The sequence below is a fragment of the Juglans regia genome, chromosome 8, assembly GCF_001411555.2.
Source record: "Juglans regia cultivar Chandler chromosome 8, Walnut 2.0, whole genome shotgun sequence".
In the NCBI taxonomy this organism is placed as follows: domain Eukaryota; kingdom Viridiplantae; phylum Streptophyta; class Magnoliopsida; order Fagales; family Juglandaceae; genus Juglans; species Juglans regia.
The window spans coordinates 6,181,187-6,197,778 of record NC_049908.1 but is presented as its reverse complement, the minus strand read 5'-3'; the positions used below and the strand labels follow the sequence as shown (position 1 = coordinate 6,197,778).

The 16,592-nt window shown below is 36.5% G+C and overlaps 2 protein-coding genes across 4 annotated transcripts; one reads left to right on the top strand and one right to left on the bottom strand.

Annotated features, from left to right (window-relative positions):
- The first annotated feature begins 2,593 nt into the window (after positions 1 to 2,593).
- On the top strand, positions 2,594 to 7,056 carry LOC109011804 (glucose-1-phosphate adenylyltransferase large subunit, chloroplastic/amyloplastic-like). Of its 2 annotated transcripts, none has more exons than XM_035693065.1 (14): positions 2,594 to 3,470; positions 3,578 to 3,700; positions 3,931 to 4,104; positions 4,285 to 4,377; positions 4,459 to 4,542; positions 4,635 to 4,690; positions 4,808 to 4,901; positions 5,009 to 5,194; positions 5,329 to 5,409; positions 5,807 to 5,893; positions 6,009 to 6,074; positions 6,305 to 6,411; positions 6,563 to 6,623; positions 6,750 to 7,056. In XM_035693065.1, exons 1-14 carry the CDS (start codon positions 3,234 to 3,236, stop codon positions 6,849 to 6,851), a joined length of 1,551 nt encoding a protein of 516 aa, XP_035548958.1. In that variant the 5' UTR covers positions 2,594 to 3,233; the 3' UTR covers positions 6,852 to 7,056. The 2 variants fall into 2 exon arrangements, with proteins under 2 accessions (XP_035548958.1, XP_018848687.2); XM_018993142.2 differs by having other exon boundaries at positions 2,595 to 3,470; positions 5,970 to 6,074.
- LOC109011803 (auxilin-like protein 1) lies at positions 6,947 to 14,133 on the bottom strand. Of its 2 annotated transcripts, XM_018993140.2 has the most exons (9): positions 13,635 to 14,133; positions 9,557 to 12,878; positions 9,376 to 9,454; positions 9,147 to 9,244; positions 8,993 to 9,058; positions 8,797 to 8,886; positions 8,072 to 8,248; positions 7,447 to 7,513; positions 6,947 to 7,310 (listed from the first exon to the last, which is right to left on the bottom strand). In XM_018993140.2, the coding sequence occupies exons 1-8, from the start codon at positions 13,997 to 13,999 to the stop codon at positions 7,478 to 7,480; spliced, it is 4,233 nt and encodes a 1,410-aa protein (XP_018848685.2). In that variant the 5' UTR covers positions 14,000 to 14,133; the 3' UTR covers positions 6,947 to 7,310; positions 7,447 to 7,477. The 2 variants fall into 2 exon arrangements, with proteins under 2 accessions (XP_018848685.2, XP_018848684.2); XM_018993139.2 differs by having other exon boundaries at positions 6,947 to 7,513.
- Positions 14,134 to 16,592: the final 2,459 nt, after the last annotated feature.

Here is a 16,592-nt window from a genome sequence, read left to right as displayed (position 1 = left end):
ATATTATTCATATAAAATGTAGCTATTTTGTTCATTTATACATGTGGAGGTTTCTGTAGACTTTTTTTTTTTTTATTATTTTTTTTTTCTTTTTTGAGCTGTTGTTGTCACCCATATGATTTAACAAAAATCTAGGATGGTGGGCCCACGTTAACAAAGAACATCGACAATCCACGTGGTTTGTCATATCATTGAGAGTAGCCGTTGAAAATATCAGCCTCAACCTGAACCTTCCCCAGTCTCCCTGGGCCACCTGGTTCCATCCCAAGTATCTTCTTCTTTCCCATTTCATCACAGGCCGCTTTCGTTTTAAAACGACAACGGACAACCAAAGAAATGTCGTCGCAGCGTGGCACTTTAATGAAAATCATAAAGAAATCTACGAAACACAACCGTACAGATCGACCAAACTTTGTTTGTTTTTAGCCGTACGTCTACATCATTGTCCGTGCCAGAGTCAATTTTTTTTTTTATTGTTTTTAGAGAATCTGCAGTAATATCATTCGATTTTACAACTGTGACTTGTGATTTTTAATAAAAATAAATTAATAGCATACTCACACTCACTTTTAAAATTTTAAATGGCTAAAATTAATAAAAAATTATGTTTGGATTTGAAGATGATTTGAGATAATTTGAGATGAATTGAAATGAGTTGAGATGAATTGTGAATAGTAATGAGATGAGTTATGAATAGTAGTGAGATTTGTGAGTTAAAGTTGCTGAATAGTAATAAATAGTAGTGAGATGAGTTGAGATGAGCTGATATGAATTTTCAATCTAGACTTAAATTGAAAATTCATATCAATTTATTTCATTTTATCATTATATTTTTTTAAATTTTTATATAAAATATAAAAAATAATTCAATTTTTTTAAATTTTAAAATAATAATAATATTAAAAAATAATATTTTAATAATATTTTATTCAATTCATCTAGAATATTATAAAACCGCATATATGAACTTTATACTTTGTTTTTCTTAAAAATATGACATAGATAAAGCATTAAAAACATAAATTAATTCACATCTAATCAGACAACTAAACTGTGGATCTATTGGTATAGATTTTTTTTGTTTTTTTCTCAAGTTTTCACTTACCAAAACGCTTATATGGATATATGTGTTAGATAAAACTGGACTTCCTCACTCTAAACACTAGTTTTATACTTTTCTATAATAATAGATGGCTTAAAACAATTATTGTATGTTAGAATTTCTTAGAATATAGTGTTTTTGCAAGAGCTTTGGTTTCGGGATTTATATGCTTTCAAAATTCTTCTCTCGTTTGTAAAAGGTATTATCCTGCCATAAGAGATCCATTATTCATTTAAAAAGAGACAGATAAACTTAGGAAATATAAAAACCATTGCCAAAAGGAGGATCATTATACATATTTTGATAAAGGTAACATGATAATCCAATTGCCTTAACAGATTATCTAGTGTTTATTTTCTAATCTTAAGACTTACAATAATAGAAATTAAATATAAAATATGAAATGAATATTATAATATCAGATATAGAACTGCTACAGACACAAAGTGATTACACAAAATAAATCTACAAATTGATGTGGTTTCATAGAATCCGTTAGATTTACTTCATAATAAAAGTAACTTTACAATCTGACGTACCATATAAAATTACATCAGTTTGTAAGTTTATTTTTATATAATCTTTTTTGTGACTAAAATGTTTTCTTATCAAGATAATATATATATATATATATATATATATATATATAATGTGAATCTTAGTAGTAATACGCACCTAATAGTTTATAAGCTCTTCCCAAATCCCACGTTAATGTGATAGCCGTCCATTGGCTCCGGGCTCCTAAATCATATCTATCTTGCTTCACGTGGGGGGTGGCTTGAAATTCGTACCTGATCTTCACGCTAATATTTCAATGCCAAACAAATATATAGTTTTAAATAAATTAAATACTAAATGACAGTTTTTTTTTCTTATTTTAGTTTGGATTCGAAGATGATTTGAGATGAGTTGAGATAAATTGTAAATAGTAATGAGATGAATTGTGAATAGTAGTAAAATTTGTGAGTTAAAGTTACTGAATAGTAATGAATAGTAGTGAGATGAATTGAGATGAGTTAAGATGAACTGAGATGACTTGCGAATCCAAATGTCTCCCTCTTTGTTTAAATGTTGAGATGAATTGAATTCTTTATTAATAATAGTGAATTAAGATAATAAAATAAATTTTATGAAATCTATTTAAGATGAGTTTATATGCGTTTAAATATTAAGATATATATAAATATATTTATAAAATATTATAAAAAAATTATAAATCTCATATATAAAAAAAATTTAAATTAACTGATATTTAAAAATTTAAAAATTAAAAATTAAAATATGAAATTCAACTTAAAATTAAATTTAACTGAGAGATTTTAGTATATTCTGACATTGGGACCTAAAAAGATGCACATGATTTATAACTTATGTCAAGAAAAAGCAAAAAAAGAAAAAAATCACAGAACAGTCGTACGTCGAGGTAGAAAGGAGTTTCATCTTTGTAAAGAAAGTCTTTTCAGAATGCCACTGCAGAGAAGTCCATAGCAACCGTAGGCTTTGGAATCAGTGGTGTTTAAGAGTTGGAAAAAAAATACAGAGGAGAGTGGAAATATTAAAAGATAGCAACCCTTCCCGGTTTTCTCGTGACGGCCTACGAGCCAATAAAGCTAGTTTCACTACTTGTCTTCCCCATCATCATCGGCATTAGAAAAAAAATCTCTATTCTGTGTGTGATTCTTTTCCTGCTTCGCTTCAACATCATTCCTTGTTAGCGTTGAAAAGAAAATGTTTTCTGTATTTTGTGATCTGATCCGCCATTGATCACGCACTTAAACACTTTCTGAGCTTTGCCAAAATAAGCACTCGATTCGATCACATTTCTTTACTGCACATTTGGTGGTCCGGGCGGCCTCTAACAAAATTTCGTTCTTTTTGGCTTCTGGGTGCTTCCGATTCTTCGTTCTCAGGCTGCTTCTTCTTGATCCGGTCAGAGTTCGGTTCGTTATTTTTTATGTGGTTTGTGGTTGTCAAAGGTTGGGAGTTGCGACCTCAGTGAGAGTGGTTTCGATTTTTCCTTAAGACAGTGATTTTGGTATTTCCTTAGCTTCAGCATTCCTGGACTTTGCACTCTAGACCGCTGTCCTAAATAAATAGTCATCTTGAAACTTGGTTTCTATCTGGGTCCGCCATGGATTCTTGCTGTGCGACACTGAAGACCAATGCTCATCCGGTCAAAGTTGGCAGAAGAGGAGTTAGGAATATGGGTACGGGTTTTTGGGGTGAGAGTATTCTGGGGAGCCTAAAGAGCAGGGACTTGAGTGCACAAATCTTGAAGAGCTCGGAAAGTGAAAACAGCAGGGTTACTAAACTTAAGCCGGTTGTTGTCTGCTCTGTTCTCGCTTCAGATATCAACAAAGAGGCCTTGGTAAGCGAATTCCATGCAATTTCACTCAAATCAAATTGTGAGCTAATTCATTTTTTAATTGGCAGTGTTACTAGACTCTCACTGTAGCATTACAATTATGATCTCAGTCATTTCAGGCACCCATTTTTGAGATTCCAAGAGCAGACCCGAAAAGTGTAGCTTCTATCATCTTGGGTGGAGGTGCTGGAACTCGCTTATTTCCTCTCACAAGCAAAAGAGCCAAGCCGGCGGTGAGATATCGCTTCTAGGAGGCACTTTGTGATTTTGAGATGTCAATATCACAAATTACCACTCCATATTTTATTTATTTCTCTTTTTCTTGTTTTATGATTCGGCTGCTATGAAACAGATTGTATGGTATCAGTAACTAAAAGCAAGATGATGATAATTTTTTAGTACTGATTATGAAGTTGAATATGATCTCATGGTGGGATTTATGACAATCTGCTATGATCTTTAGGTTCCAATTGGAGGGTATTACAGGCTAATCGATATCCCGATGAGTAATTGCATCAACAGTGGCATAAAGAAGATATTCATATTAACGCAGTTTAACTCGTTTTCCCTCAACCGTCACCTTGCTCGCACATATAATTTTGGGAATGGTGGTAGTTTTGGAGATGGGTTTGTGGAGGTAAGATGATTAAGGCAAATAAAATCCTTGTTGAGTTGTCATGTTCTATGGAAATGCATACAACCTGATACCTTCGGTTTGTCATTTAGAAATCAGAATCATTCGACAAAGTACAACAGGAATTATAGTGACTGGAAAATGTCCTTCAATGAATTAAGGCTAATGTAAATGGACAAACAGGTTTTGGCTGCCACTCAAACACCAGGAGAAGCAGGGAAGAGATGGTTCCAAGGAACAGCAGATGCCGTGAGGCAATTTATATGGGTCTTTGAGGTGAGTGATTATGATTTTGCATTAATGCTCAACATTAAACCCCCATAATAATACTTTTTTGGCTTTTGTTTGATTGTGCAGGATGCAAAGAACAAGAGTATAGAGCATATATTGATACTGTCTGGTGATCACCTCTATCGGATGGACTATATGGATTTTGTGCAAGTAATATTTAACTACCTACTGGTGGAATACTTCATCTAACACTTGGTTACATCTTTTAACAATTCTGCTTATTGATGGAGCTGTGCCTGCAGAAACATATTGACACAAACGCTGATATTACAGTTTCATGTGTGCCCATGGATGAGAGGTATCTCTGATGCATTATCTGTCACAGTTTAATCTACACACACAACACACTTACACACCAGATCTACAGATTCAGTTCCTGGTGTCTAGATATTTATCCTTTAATGTTGTATTGCAGCCGTGCATCAGATTATGGACTCATGAAAATTGACAGCACAGGACGTATTATTCAATTCTCTGAGAAACCAAAGGGCCCTGACCTAAAAGCAATGGTAAGAAAATCTACTTCACTGTTGTTGTTTGATCTTATTTTAGCTTTCTTTCTACACCTTTCCATTCTCTCTAATTGGTTATTTTCTCTCACACATTTGTGCTGCAGCAAGTTAACACCACTCTTCTAGGGCTCTCTGAGCAAGATGCCAGGAAATACCCATACATTGCATCAATGGGTGTCTATGTATTTAAAACCGATGTCCTACTAAAGCTGTTGAGATGGAGATATCCTTCATGCAACGACTTTGGCTCTGAAATTATTCCATCAGCTGTGATGGAGCACAATGTCCAAGTAGGATAGAACTAACTATCTGAGTTTCTGTTTTTTTTATGGTTTTGAATCTTCCCATGCTAGCATTTGTGATCCATGTAAGCAATATTTTAGCATGGTAATCCTTGATTTTCTTGGTGCATTTTCATTGTCAGGCATATTTATTCAATGATTATTGGGAGGACATTGGAACTTTAAAGTCTTTTTTTGATGCCAACTTGGCCATGACAGAACAGGTTGGTGCAAGTTTCTCCCAAGTGACATATTTTGATATATATTATTCGCAACAATAAATATTATAGACGAATCACTGTCGGATATCATGAAACACTGTATTTGGATTGTTTGGTCATTGTTGTGTGCTCGGAATATACAGTAAAAGGATTATGTCTGACAAATTGGAGTGATCTAGAGAGTATCCTGTTAAAAGGTAGGCAAAAACTTCAGTAATGATCCATTAAAAAATAAAAAATATATATGCATAGGGAAAACGTATAATGTGTTGATTATTAACAAGAAGTTCTACATATCACACCTGTGCTATAAATTTGGGGTTTGGACATTGTTTCTTTAGTCCCCACAAATGAGAAAATGACTCTGAACTGATCATAATCATATGGTTCCTCCTTGCAGCCTCCAAAGTTTGAATTCTATGATCCAAAGACACCTTTCTACACATCTCCTAGATTCTTGCCTCCTACCAAAGTTGACAAATGCAGGGTATGATCATAAGCTTAAATTGGTATCTGAGATTGGTTTGCTTCTTGTGTCTCATAGCTTAAATTGGTTCTTCCAGATTCAGGATGCAATTGTTTCCCACGGTTGCTTCTTGCAGGAATGCAGCGTTCAGCACTCCATAGTTGGTGTGCGCTCACGTTTAGAGTACGGTGTAGAACTTAAGGTGAGGAAACTTATTTTATGCCCAATTCCACCTCTTTGAAGTCGTAGGTTTTGTGGTCTGTTGTGCAATTGGCTTCAAAATATTTGGATTCTGATTATACTCATATATATTCAAGTGAGATTGGTCAGTTAACGGCTCCCTCAGACTTCAAGATGGTGTGATTTAGGAGCTTGACTATCTTCATTTTCTGACGGAACAATGATTATATCTGGTTACGTATTGGTTTCCAGGATACCATGATGATGGGTGCAGATTACTACCAAACAGAATCTGAAATTGCATCTCTGCTCGCGGAGGGAAAGGCTCCAATTGGTGTTGGACAGAACACCAAAATCAGGTGAGGTCTTATGGATGCTATTAACCTCTCTCTCTCTCTCTCTCCCCTAAATCTTGTGTTGATTGATATCCAAACATTTAATGCTTTGTCCTAAAGTTCAGAACGATATGCCTAACCAGTTACCTAATATCTGATGTCAAACTTCTTGAAGGAATTGCATAATTGATAAGAATGCCAAGATAGGAAGAAATGTGGTCATAGCAAATGGTGATGTAAGTGCAGATTCTAAGATCTTCAAATTATAGATTGCTCTTAAAACATCAAGCCATCCAACTTATTGGAGAAGGTGTTTTAAACTGTTCATCAACACTGCTAAAGGATGTTCTCTGACTTCTCAGGGTGTTCAAGAAGCAGATAGACCGAATGAAGGATTTTACATACGGTCAGGGATCACAGTCATACTGAAGAATGCAACAATAAAGGATGGAACATTAATTTAACAATTTTCAGATCGAAGGGCTTCTTTATCAGATTTTGAGCCAGTGTTGCATGAGCAAGAGCAGACAGACAGTAAGTTCAAATTGTACTCGGCAATAAACATTAGCAGGAATACTCCTATATATGTAAATTACAAGCTTAATATATGTATGTAAGAAGGCCAGCTAGTTCCTGAATAAAAGAAATTGCTTTTCGGTTTATTTATTAGTTAATTTCTCGGCTTAATAAATAAGCCTCATGCTGTTTTCATTTATACTCTCTTGGATGAACAAAACTCGTTTCAAAGAGATTATTCATCTTACAACTTGAATTTCACCTTTTAGCTACTGAACGAGATAGTTTGTGGCCTGCACCTCCTCTCTTCTCAAAGTGACTTTTGGTTCATGGCGTGTTTTCAGTTGCATCCTTCACTTGCATTTTTGGCTTTGGCTGCCTGAACGGTCCTGATTTGTCTGCATTCTGTGAACAGCAAATGTTTTTTCAAATACTTCACATTTGATGCTATTTCAAGGTGTTCCAGCTTTAAAGCTTGTGTCCATAATTTGGCCGGATGGGCAAAAATGGATACTATTTGTTTATTTATTGTATTACTTGGCTTAGGTGGCCAAAAAAATACACCAGTCCCTATCTACCATTCTTCCACATTGAATCTATTCCAAGCTTCCTGGGGATAAAAAAGACAAAATAATATGGGTTAGCACCAGGCTTATTAGGAGGATCTGGATAAATAAGAGAACAAAATGAAGAAAAAGATGTCCATGCAAGGCTCATGTCCCAATCTCATAATCTGGCCGAAAAAGTATGAAGTGTAAATGAAACATGGAAGAATTGAAATATTAGATCAAAAGGCATATCTATAGCAACATTTATATCTTCTTACAGTTCACAGCTCGGAGTGCTCAAGTACATAATTACATGAAAAAATGATTTGATATGAGATTAAACTACTGATTGCACCATCCCCCTAGTGGATGGGGTGAAAGGATGCGTGGCACTAATCATGATCATCTTTGGGGTACGCTGTTGAGCATCGTCAACGAAGGCAAATGACAACCAACACATTTTAGCAGTTTCTTTTCCACTTGAATTTTATGTTAATGGTAGTTTTGATCCAGTTCTTCCACCTAATCAAGGACTAAGCGCAAACCCTCCTCCAGGGCGAACTGGTCCTAGCTTAGTTCCTACACCGAATAATAATGCACGGACAATATCAGGGACGCACCTTTAGAAGATCAAAAACCTTTTCACAAATGTACTTTTGCTGGATATTTGCACCCCGCTGCTGCAACTTGTCAGGATGAACAAAAAGAGTAGCTTTACGGTAAGCTTTCTTTACAGCACTAGTTGTAGCGATATCTGTAAGAGGTATTGGCTGCCAACCACTGTCGGGCCCAAGGATCTGCCAGTACAAAACATCCAGTTAAATTGTACAGATAGAAGTGATCGAGTTAATGGCAATTGAAGTAACCTTGGACTTTAATTCTCAGTATCAAATCTATGTATAGAAATTGAACGAAAAGAGTCAATTATCACTGCAATATAGCATCCATAGCTTTATCAATGCACTATATAGGATTTGTACAACATAGAATAATGTATGTGTCTCTTCATCTCTTCCTCTTATATTTCCTAGTTATGATTTTTTTTTTTTTTTTCTGGCTTGTTGGTTTTGAAGTCATCTCCAATCGATGCTGTTGATGTCCAAGGAAGGGAGTTTTAACTTTTCCATCTTATCGGCATTCTCCAACGAAAAAAATGTAATACTTCAATAGGAAAAGGTTTTATATATCTATTAGACTACGGATTTATTAACGGCAGGCAGATGCCCAGTCAATAAGTCCACAAGATCCAAAGTTATGCCATCCTACAAAAAAGTCAAGATTATAGAAGTACAAAGCATAGAGATATGAATTTCTTATAAAACATAAGTACTAGGCTCACACATACATATTCTAGTGTCGAAAGCAGTGCCCTCAGGTTCCATTCCATCCCGCTTGACCACCTTTTGACATCAGCATCAAGTGACACTGCTAATCTCTGTCACAAAAACGATGTTCAGATGGTAAGACGAGACCCCAGGTGTTTTCCTGGGCTGTAAAGCGTAAATGCAAGAACTTCTTTAACTTAATAGAACTGATCGTACATTTCTTTCTGCCTGCTCCTTCTGTGCAAGAAGATCCCGCAGATTCTTCTCCGCAAGAGCTTTTGTCTGAAGGAAACCAGAAAAAGCATGAACCAAGCTTGTTACATGCTAGAGCACCTGTATATGTAAACCTAAACAAAAATAGGACGCATACCACACGTTCCACTACTCTTTCATGCCTCTCAGACCTTGCTATACACCTCTGAGCTGATTCATCATTAGTTCCATCAAATCTCTCAGTGGAGTGGGGAGCTTCATTAAACAAATATAAATTGCTCAGAAATCGGCCATCAGCAAGTAGAGTTTAATCCTCATTTTGATTAATAAGTAAAGATATGTCAAATGCTCTAAAAGGGTGGTGGGGCAAGGGGGCAAGCACTCACCGTATGACACATCACCATGACTTGAAGAGTGGGGGTATTTCGTATTGCTGGTAGAACTCGAGCCTTTATGATGTGGATCCTGCAGGAATTTCAGTTAACTATTAATTTTCCATGCAATAAGCCATTGGACAAGCTTCATGGGAAAGGTCAAGTGAGAAACATGTTTAACAGAGAAACGCACATGTGGTGAAAAGCTCTGCCTCCTTCCATTATCTTTTGATGCACCAGATAGTTTCTCATCAACGTACTTTTCAGCCTGGTGTCTTGCCTTGAAGGCAGCCTTCTTGAACATTGCTCTTTCTAGGGCACGTACTCGAGCCTCTACAGTTGCTCTCTCTACAGCAGCACGTTCATCTTTAAGTCTGGCTTTGATAGCAGCTTTCTCAGCTGGCGACTTTTCATTAACCGCAGAAGTCTTTGCTAACTTTTCTCGTGCCTCTGCTGTCACCTTTGGACGAGCTTCAGCAGCAGCCCTTTCAGCCCTCTCTCTAACCTCAGCAAATGCCCTTTCACGAGCCTCGTGGATGGCTCTTTCAACAGCATCACGGATGGCTCTTTCAACAGCCATCTTCTCTCTTTCTCTTTCCCACTCTTGCGCTTCATCTATGTTTTTAAAGTGTTCCTCTTCCGTTTCCACATCCTTTTGCTCATTAGTATTGCTTTCCTTCTCTTCCGTTGTCAGGGTCGATTGATGAGTCCCATTTTTTTCTGTTATCTGGGCTATTTTGATCTCTTGAGCTGTTTCCAGGCTATTTCCTTCCCCTTGTAACATGCTGGGAAGCTGAACTGCTTTCATCTTGTTCCCATCATCAACCCATCTCTCCTCATGAGAAGAGGTAGAATTATTTCCATCTTCTTCGGGATCTGCTTTCACCTTGTTCCCATAAATCCATTTTTCCTTGTGAGAAGACATGGTCCAATTCCCATCTTCTTCCTGACATCCAGCAAATTCAACTTCCTTGACAGTCATATTCCCCAGTTCAGGAGCCGATTCCTCAATGTTCCCTGCCAGATTGAAGGCTATTTTGTGTTCTTCTTCGTGTTGGTAGTTTTGCTGTAGCCCACTCATGTCAGATTTAACAAAGTTTACCCTTTCTGAGTCAAAACCAACTGTATCTATCACATCTTCCATTTGCTGCTTTATCTCAGCTAGTCTGCAGGCATCTCGAGTAAAACCAACTGTTTCAAGTATCTCCTTATCTTCCGTGTCATTTTCCTCTTTAACTGCTGCTAAATCTTTCCCATTCTCTTTGCGTTCAAAGGAAGATGTATTTACTTCCATTGTATTTCCATTTTCTTCATGTGCAGGTGCCTCTAAAGTTACTTCCACATCCTTATCATTGTCTTTTTGTCTGCTGGCTTCATGTTTTTTGCTTAGCTTCTCACTTCCATCCTGCTTAAATCGATCATCAACTGTCTCATGATTGTCCACATCATAAAGGGATTCTTCGGTCATTCTTACCTCAATTTCAACTTTAACACCTTCTGCCTTTTTTACATTCTCCTCCAGGTTAATGGAATCCTTATTTACTTCAATTTTACTTCCATTCTCATCATGTGCAGGTACCTCAAACGTTACATCCACATTTCTATCATTTTCAATATGTCTACTCACTTTTTGATTTTCATTTAGGTCTTGACTTTCATCCTGCTTATATTGATCATCAGCAGTGTCAAGATTGTTTTCCTTGCAACTAAGAGCTTCTTGGGCCACTTTCAATCTTTTCTCGTCTTCTGCACTCTGATCAATGTCTGTTTGTATCTTCTCAGCTTCTATCCATTTGCAAGTACACTTTAGTCTATTGTCTTTATCTTCAATCCGATAAACAACCCCTTTATGTAACATCTCATTTTCTCCAGCCTCTTGCAGCTTCTTATTTCCTTCCAAATCACCATTCACTTCAAGACTCTTCCCATTTTCATTCTCATTGTGGATGTCATTAAATGTCGTCTCAATTACTAATTTCTCATGAACTTTGTCTAGCCTCTTTTCAGTGTCTTTTTCCCAGTGGGCATATTCTTGTTCCTTCTGAATGTCTTCCTCCTCACAATCATCTTTTCCTTGCTTTACATTTTCTACCCACTCCTGAGGCTTCATCTGCCCCTTCATGTTTTCATTTTCCTCAAACTCTCGAGTCTCAATATTTTCCTCATGATTTACTACTTCCTCGAGAATTTTTAGTTTCTCTCCACGCTTTTCCTGTACATGGGATGCTTCAACTTTCATCTCAGATTCTTCCTGCTCGAGAACAACTCTTAATATCTTCTCATTTTCTTCCTGGTCATGAACCTGTTGACCTAATTCTAATTCGCCCTTGTGTTCTTCAGTTTTGACTGCAGCTTCAACTGTTTTTACATTCCTTTCAATTTCCTGCTTATGAGCCTCTTCAACTGCATTTGATCTCTCACTACTTTCTTCTGGCTTCTGAAAGCCTTCTTTCTTTGTGCTGTCTGCCTGTTTAAACTCTAGCATTACTTCTTCATGTTTACCTGTGGTAACAGGTTCATAAAACTGTCCTTCTAAAGCTGCTTCAGTTTCCAAAGGTGACTTCCTGATCCCAAAGTCTACTGTGCGGCCCGTTCTCATCATATTTTGCTCCCTCGTACCTGCAGAAGCTTGCTCTGGAGCATCCTCCTTCTCATACATCTCTGAATCCTTCTTCTCTTTATACCCCTTTGCCTTGTCTGTAGCTTTACCCTCCCTTCTCAGCTCAGCTTTGAGGCCGTAATTAGAACTAAAATTGGTATGATTTTGAAGGCATTCCTTCTTTCTTGCCATTGATTCTTTTGCAAATGCCATCTTTTCTTGTGCCTCCTTTATTGCTTTCCTCAAAGCAACCACAGAGGCGACGGAAAATGAGTTTGAATCTATGTCCTCATCAGAGTATGTTGGCGAAGAGACATGTCCAGTACCTTCAAAAAGAATTCCAGAAGCCCAAAACTTTGGAGCCATCAATTTCTCAGAATCACCCTTGCTACCACATGAATTGGACAGTGGGCTTGAAGATGGTGAAACTTTCAAAAAATGTCCATGGCCGTATTCACACGCACCAAATGGCATATCAATTGAATTGGACCCACACATACCATATTTATTTTGAAGTGCAACACCAACTTCACAGTTCTGTTCGCTAGCACCATAAGCAGGAAGATCTGTCACAATTTTTGTGGGAGGAACACTATCTATTAGCCCATCGGTTAAATCATTCTTCAGATAAGCATCATTTACTGCAGAAGGTACCGGCTTTTGGCTTTCATTCATCTGCAAGGTGGTCATTTCATTGATTATGCACGTATAACCAGGAGCACCATGAAGCTGAGCCACTTGGGTTGTCCTATTTATTCCATTTTTGCCTCCATGTCTGATTTTAATGCGTGACTTGCTGAGCTTCTCCACAGCATCAAATGAATGATAAGATGCTTCATGTGAGTACATCTGATTTCTTTCTTGACAATCAGCAGGATCTGCCCCTTCAAAAGGGGATCCTCTTTCAGCTGGATTCCTACATTATAAAAATAGATATGACAATAACATAAGCTCAATGCTCAACCTCTAAAAGTTCAATTGATTTTAAAGAAAACTGTTTAATTCCTTTCAATGCCAAGGCCTTAGGCTATGCCTAGATCTCATCAATAAAATTCTTATTCTTATTTACACCAGACAATATCAACAGACCGGCAATCCCAAAAAGCCAGATACGACATCCATAAGATTTTCTGAGAATAACTGCTTCCATGATGGTATGGGTTTGGTTCCAAAACAAGGGAGGCTCTCTCAGAATTACGAGTAGTATAACATATGCCATAAAAGAAACTGAATTTTCCTCTTTCAGATTCCTCCTAAACAATTACAAACTAATAAAGTTCCCTAACATTAATCCAATCCCCTGGCGAACTGTACGAAAAGTTGTTGGAACTCACATATCTATACGATGAAATCCCTTCACATTCTCGACTACTTACGAATTACCTACTGGGCCTCAAACGCTTCTTCATAACTCAAAGACCGAATTCCATACTTAATTTTGTTAGGTAAATAATAGATAATAAAATCTAGGATAAAGATCTTGAACTTCTAAAACCGACATCAATTTAGTAACAAAAAAAAGTATGTTTTCTAACTTGTGCATTACAAAATTTGCAGAGCTTATTTTCTCAGAACTTCCATTTCAGAGAATATCTCAGCAACCAAAGAAAGCTTGAAGTTTCACACTCAAACAAAAATACCGTCAACTAAAAGGCGAAGAGCGGGTTTATACCGCTCTATATCAGAAAATCCATTCCTTGTCTTTGGCTCACAAATAAGCTCCTCAAATGATAGGGAAAAATCTGAATCCCCAAAGGAACCGAAAACCTTTGAGTAATCGAGTTTTGAACTTGAAGCATCCACCGACACGTTGCTGTCATTCAGCGCAGGAACGTCAAGAAACGGAATCGAAGAACCTCGCGAGGCTTCGGAGCAAGTGAATATCTCACCGTAGTCTAGAACCCGGGACGATAAATTTGTAGCCCGAAACTGTGAGGTCGGAGCAGAGAAAGCGCCGTCGTACACAGTTTTTGAGCCAACGCTGTGGGCATTGGAGAGTTTATTGGAGAGAGTAGAAGAGGAGGCTTGGTAGTCCATTATCAGGGTCCACGTACGTAAAGGTTTACGCACTTTGTTCCTCTTCCTCTTCTCTGTGTTCTTTCACTGCAGAAATTTCTCTGCAGAATCAGACACGAAGAAAGAATGCCAAGAAAAATGCGAAAGAAAGTGAGGGGAAAGAGATCGAACACATACGTAACAGGATTTGAAAATAGATAAAATAAGAAAAATATAGTTAATCATCCCACTATTATTTTGATAAAAATAAATAAATATAAAATTTCTATAAAAAAAATTAATTTTTAATAATAAATTAATTTTTTTTAAATTATAATATTTACACAATTCATAATTATATCTAATGATAATTAGATAATACCATCAAATTTATTTATAAGATTTTTTTAACGTATCGTCTTTATTTTATAATATTTAATAATCGCACTAAGTTTACAGTTGAAGTACACACACGACACCTTCACAATATTTAATAATAATTCGTAATTAATTATTTTTTACATCTTTTTTACTGTTTTTCTTTTTAAAATAAACAAATAGTTTGACTTTCAAATGTTTGTATATAAAAATTAAGTCATCTCTTTTTATAAAAGTTTAAAAGGTGAGTTTGAATTTCTGTTTAGACAAAGAATATTATTTTTTGAATATTTATTTATAAAAAATATCAATAATATTATATTATGAAACTCTAAATATATTATTTTAATTATATTTATCTTTATTTTTATATAATATTTTTATGTTATTTCTTATTATATAGCGACAAATCAGTTGCATAATGGTGATAATCTTTGGGTTTTGGCTACATCGATGAAACTAATTAAATTTGGAAGTATTTGTCGCATCAAAAGCATAATTTATGAAGGGAACAGCAGCATAAAAAAGGATCGTGCACTGGGGTGGGGCCCTCCCTCCTCTTCTATGAAAACTGACGTCACATTCCAAATTATTATCAACTTTCCACCTACCGATGTTGATTCCCCATCTGACCAATCCATGTCTAATCGATTATTCTTATTTAAATTTGTATAATTAAAAATAATAAAATCAATAATTAAAAAATAATATACCTTTTTATAAAGTATTAAGTCACAGAATCATTTTTTTTTTTTTAAGTAGTTACACCTGGTACGTAAATGCATGGTTGACCAGAATGGGATGCAATAATTATATTTACAACTCTCAAATGTTGGAGTCTATTACACATGTGTGTATATATATATATATATTTTAAGAAAAGATGCAATAATTTTATCAAAAATGCTGGGACAACTGGTCTCGCGTCCTCGCCGCGGCCTCGCGTCCAACGTGGTAAAATAAACGGCATCGTTTTCCAATTAATTTTTTTTGGATCTTCAGGGGTCCTCGTCTCCCTCATTCTCAGGTTGTGTTTAGATGTTAAAGTGAGTTGAGTTGAGTTGAGTTGAGATGATAAAATATTGTTAGAATATTATTTTTTAATATTATTATTATTTTAAAATTTAAAAAAGTTGAATTGTTTATTATATTTTATATTGGGATTTGAAAAAATTGTAATGATGAGTTGAGATGAGTTGAGAGATGTTTGTGATCCAAACGAAGCTTCAGTCTCCCTCATTTCAAACCCTTTCTCGAAACACACGATTGCCTTTCATCTGCTCCAAACGCATATTTCATCTTCGCCACGAAACGAACCCACGAAATCCCACAAAACACGAAGAGAAATCACTTCGTCTTCGCCACGAAGCCAAGTCTTTCTTGATCGTGATTCATCGCTGTGTCTCCATTCACTGGGTTTTCAGATTCATCGCTGTGTCTCCATTCACTGGGTTTTCAGATTCATCGATGTGTCTCACTGGGTTTTCAGATTCATCGCTGTGTCTCACTGGGTTACGAACCGACGAAATCCCACGATGCCCGAAGACGAAATCTCTTCGTCTTCTCCACGAAGCCCGGTCTGACTCTTCGTCTTCTCTACCCACCTCTCAATCCCCTTCCCACTAAACAAACGAAACCCTAACCCCAACCCGAAACCCTAACCTAACCCGAAACCCTACCCCCAACCCGAAACCCTAACCCCAACCCGAAACCCTAACCCTAACCCCAACCCCCAACCCGAAACCCTAACCCTAACCCTAACCCTAACCCCAACCCCAACCCGAAACCCTACCCCCAACCCGAAACCCTAACCCGAAACGTAACCCATACCCTCACTTCCACTAGCAACGCAGTTTGGCTCTCAAGTAAGGTTGCATTTTCCAAGTTTTCATATCTGCAGCATTCTATTGTAGATTGACAGTTTCTATATCTGGGATTTTCTCGTATTTGGTTAGTATTGTGAGTTTCTCTTTTACGAAGAGAAAGTGATTCGCTACAGCCTAATTTGTTTGAGGTTTTTGTTTCGTATTGTTGTTCTGAGTTTATGAATTTCGTGGGTAAGGATATTCTGGAAGTGCTTGTTCTCAAGTGGTGGTGTTGTTTGTAATTTAATTATATGTTGATGGTGTTATGCTTGTGTTGGTTTATAGTTTCATCATCTATGATGGTGTTATTCTATCATGTAGTGCTGCTGTGAATGTTTATGTTTATGTTTATGTTTATTCTATCATCTATGATGGTGTTATTCTATCATGTT

What these genes read in the sequence shown, in the direction of transcription:
- LOC109011804 (XM_018993142.2), top strand. Translation starts at nt 3,234, where the DNA reads ATGGATTCTTGCTGTGCGACACTGAAGACCAATGCTCATCCGGTCAAA. An exon ending in GCAAAAGAGCCAAGCCGGCG is followed by an intron (nt 3,701 to 3,930) that starts GTGAGATATCGC and finishes TATGATCTTTAG; the next exon opens with GTTCCAATTGGAGGGTATTA. An exon ending in CCAAAGTTGACAAATGCAGG is followed by an intron (nt 5,894 to 5,969) that starts GTATGATCATAA and finishes TGGTTCTTCCAG; the next exon opens with ATTCAGGATGCAATTGTTTC.
- LOC109011803 (XM_018993139.2), bottom strand. Translation starts at nt 13,999, where the DNA reads ATGGACTACCAAGCCTCCTCTTCTACTCTCTCCAATAAACTCTCCAAT. An exon ending in GGCAGAGCTTTTCACCACAT is followed by an intron (nt 9,455 to 9,556) that starts GTGCGTTTCTCT and finishes AAATTCCTGCAG; the next exon opens with GATCCACATCATAAAGGCTC. An exon ending in TGCTTTCGACACTAGAATAT is followed by an intron (nt 8,249 to 8,796) that starts GTATGTGTGAGC and finishes TTGTACTGGCAG; the next exon opens with ATCCTTGGGCCCGACAGTGG.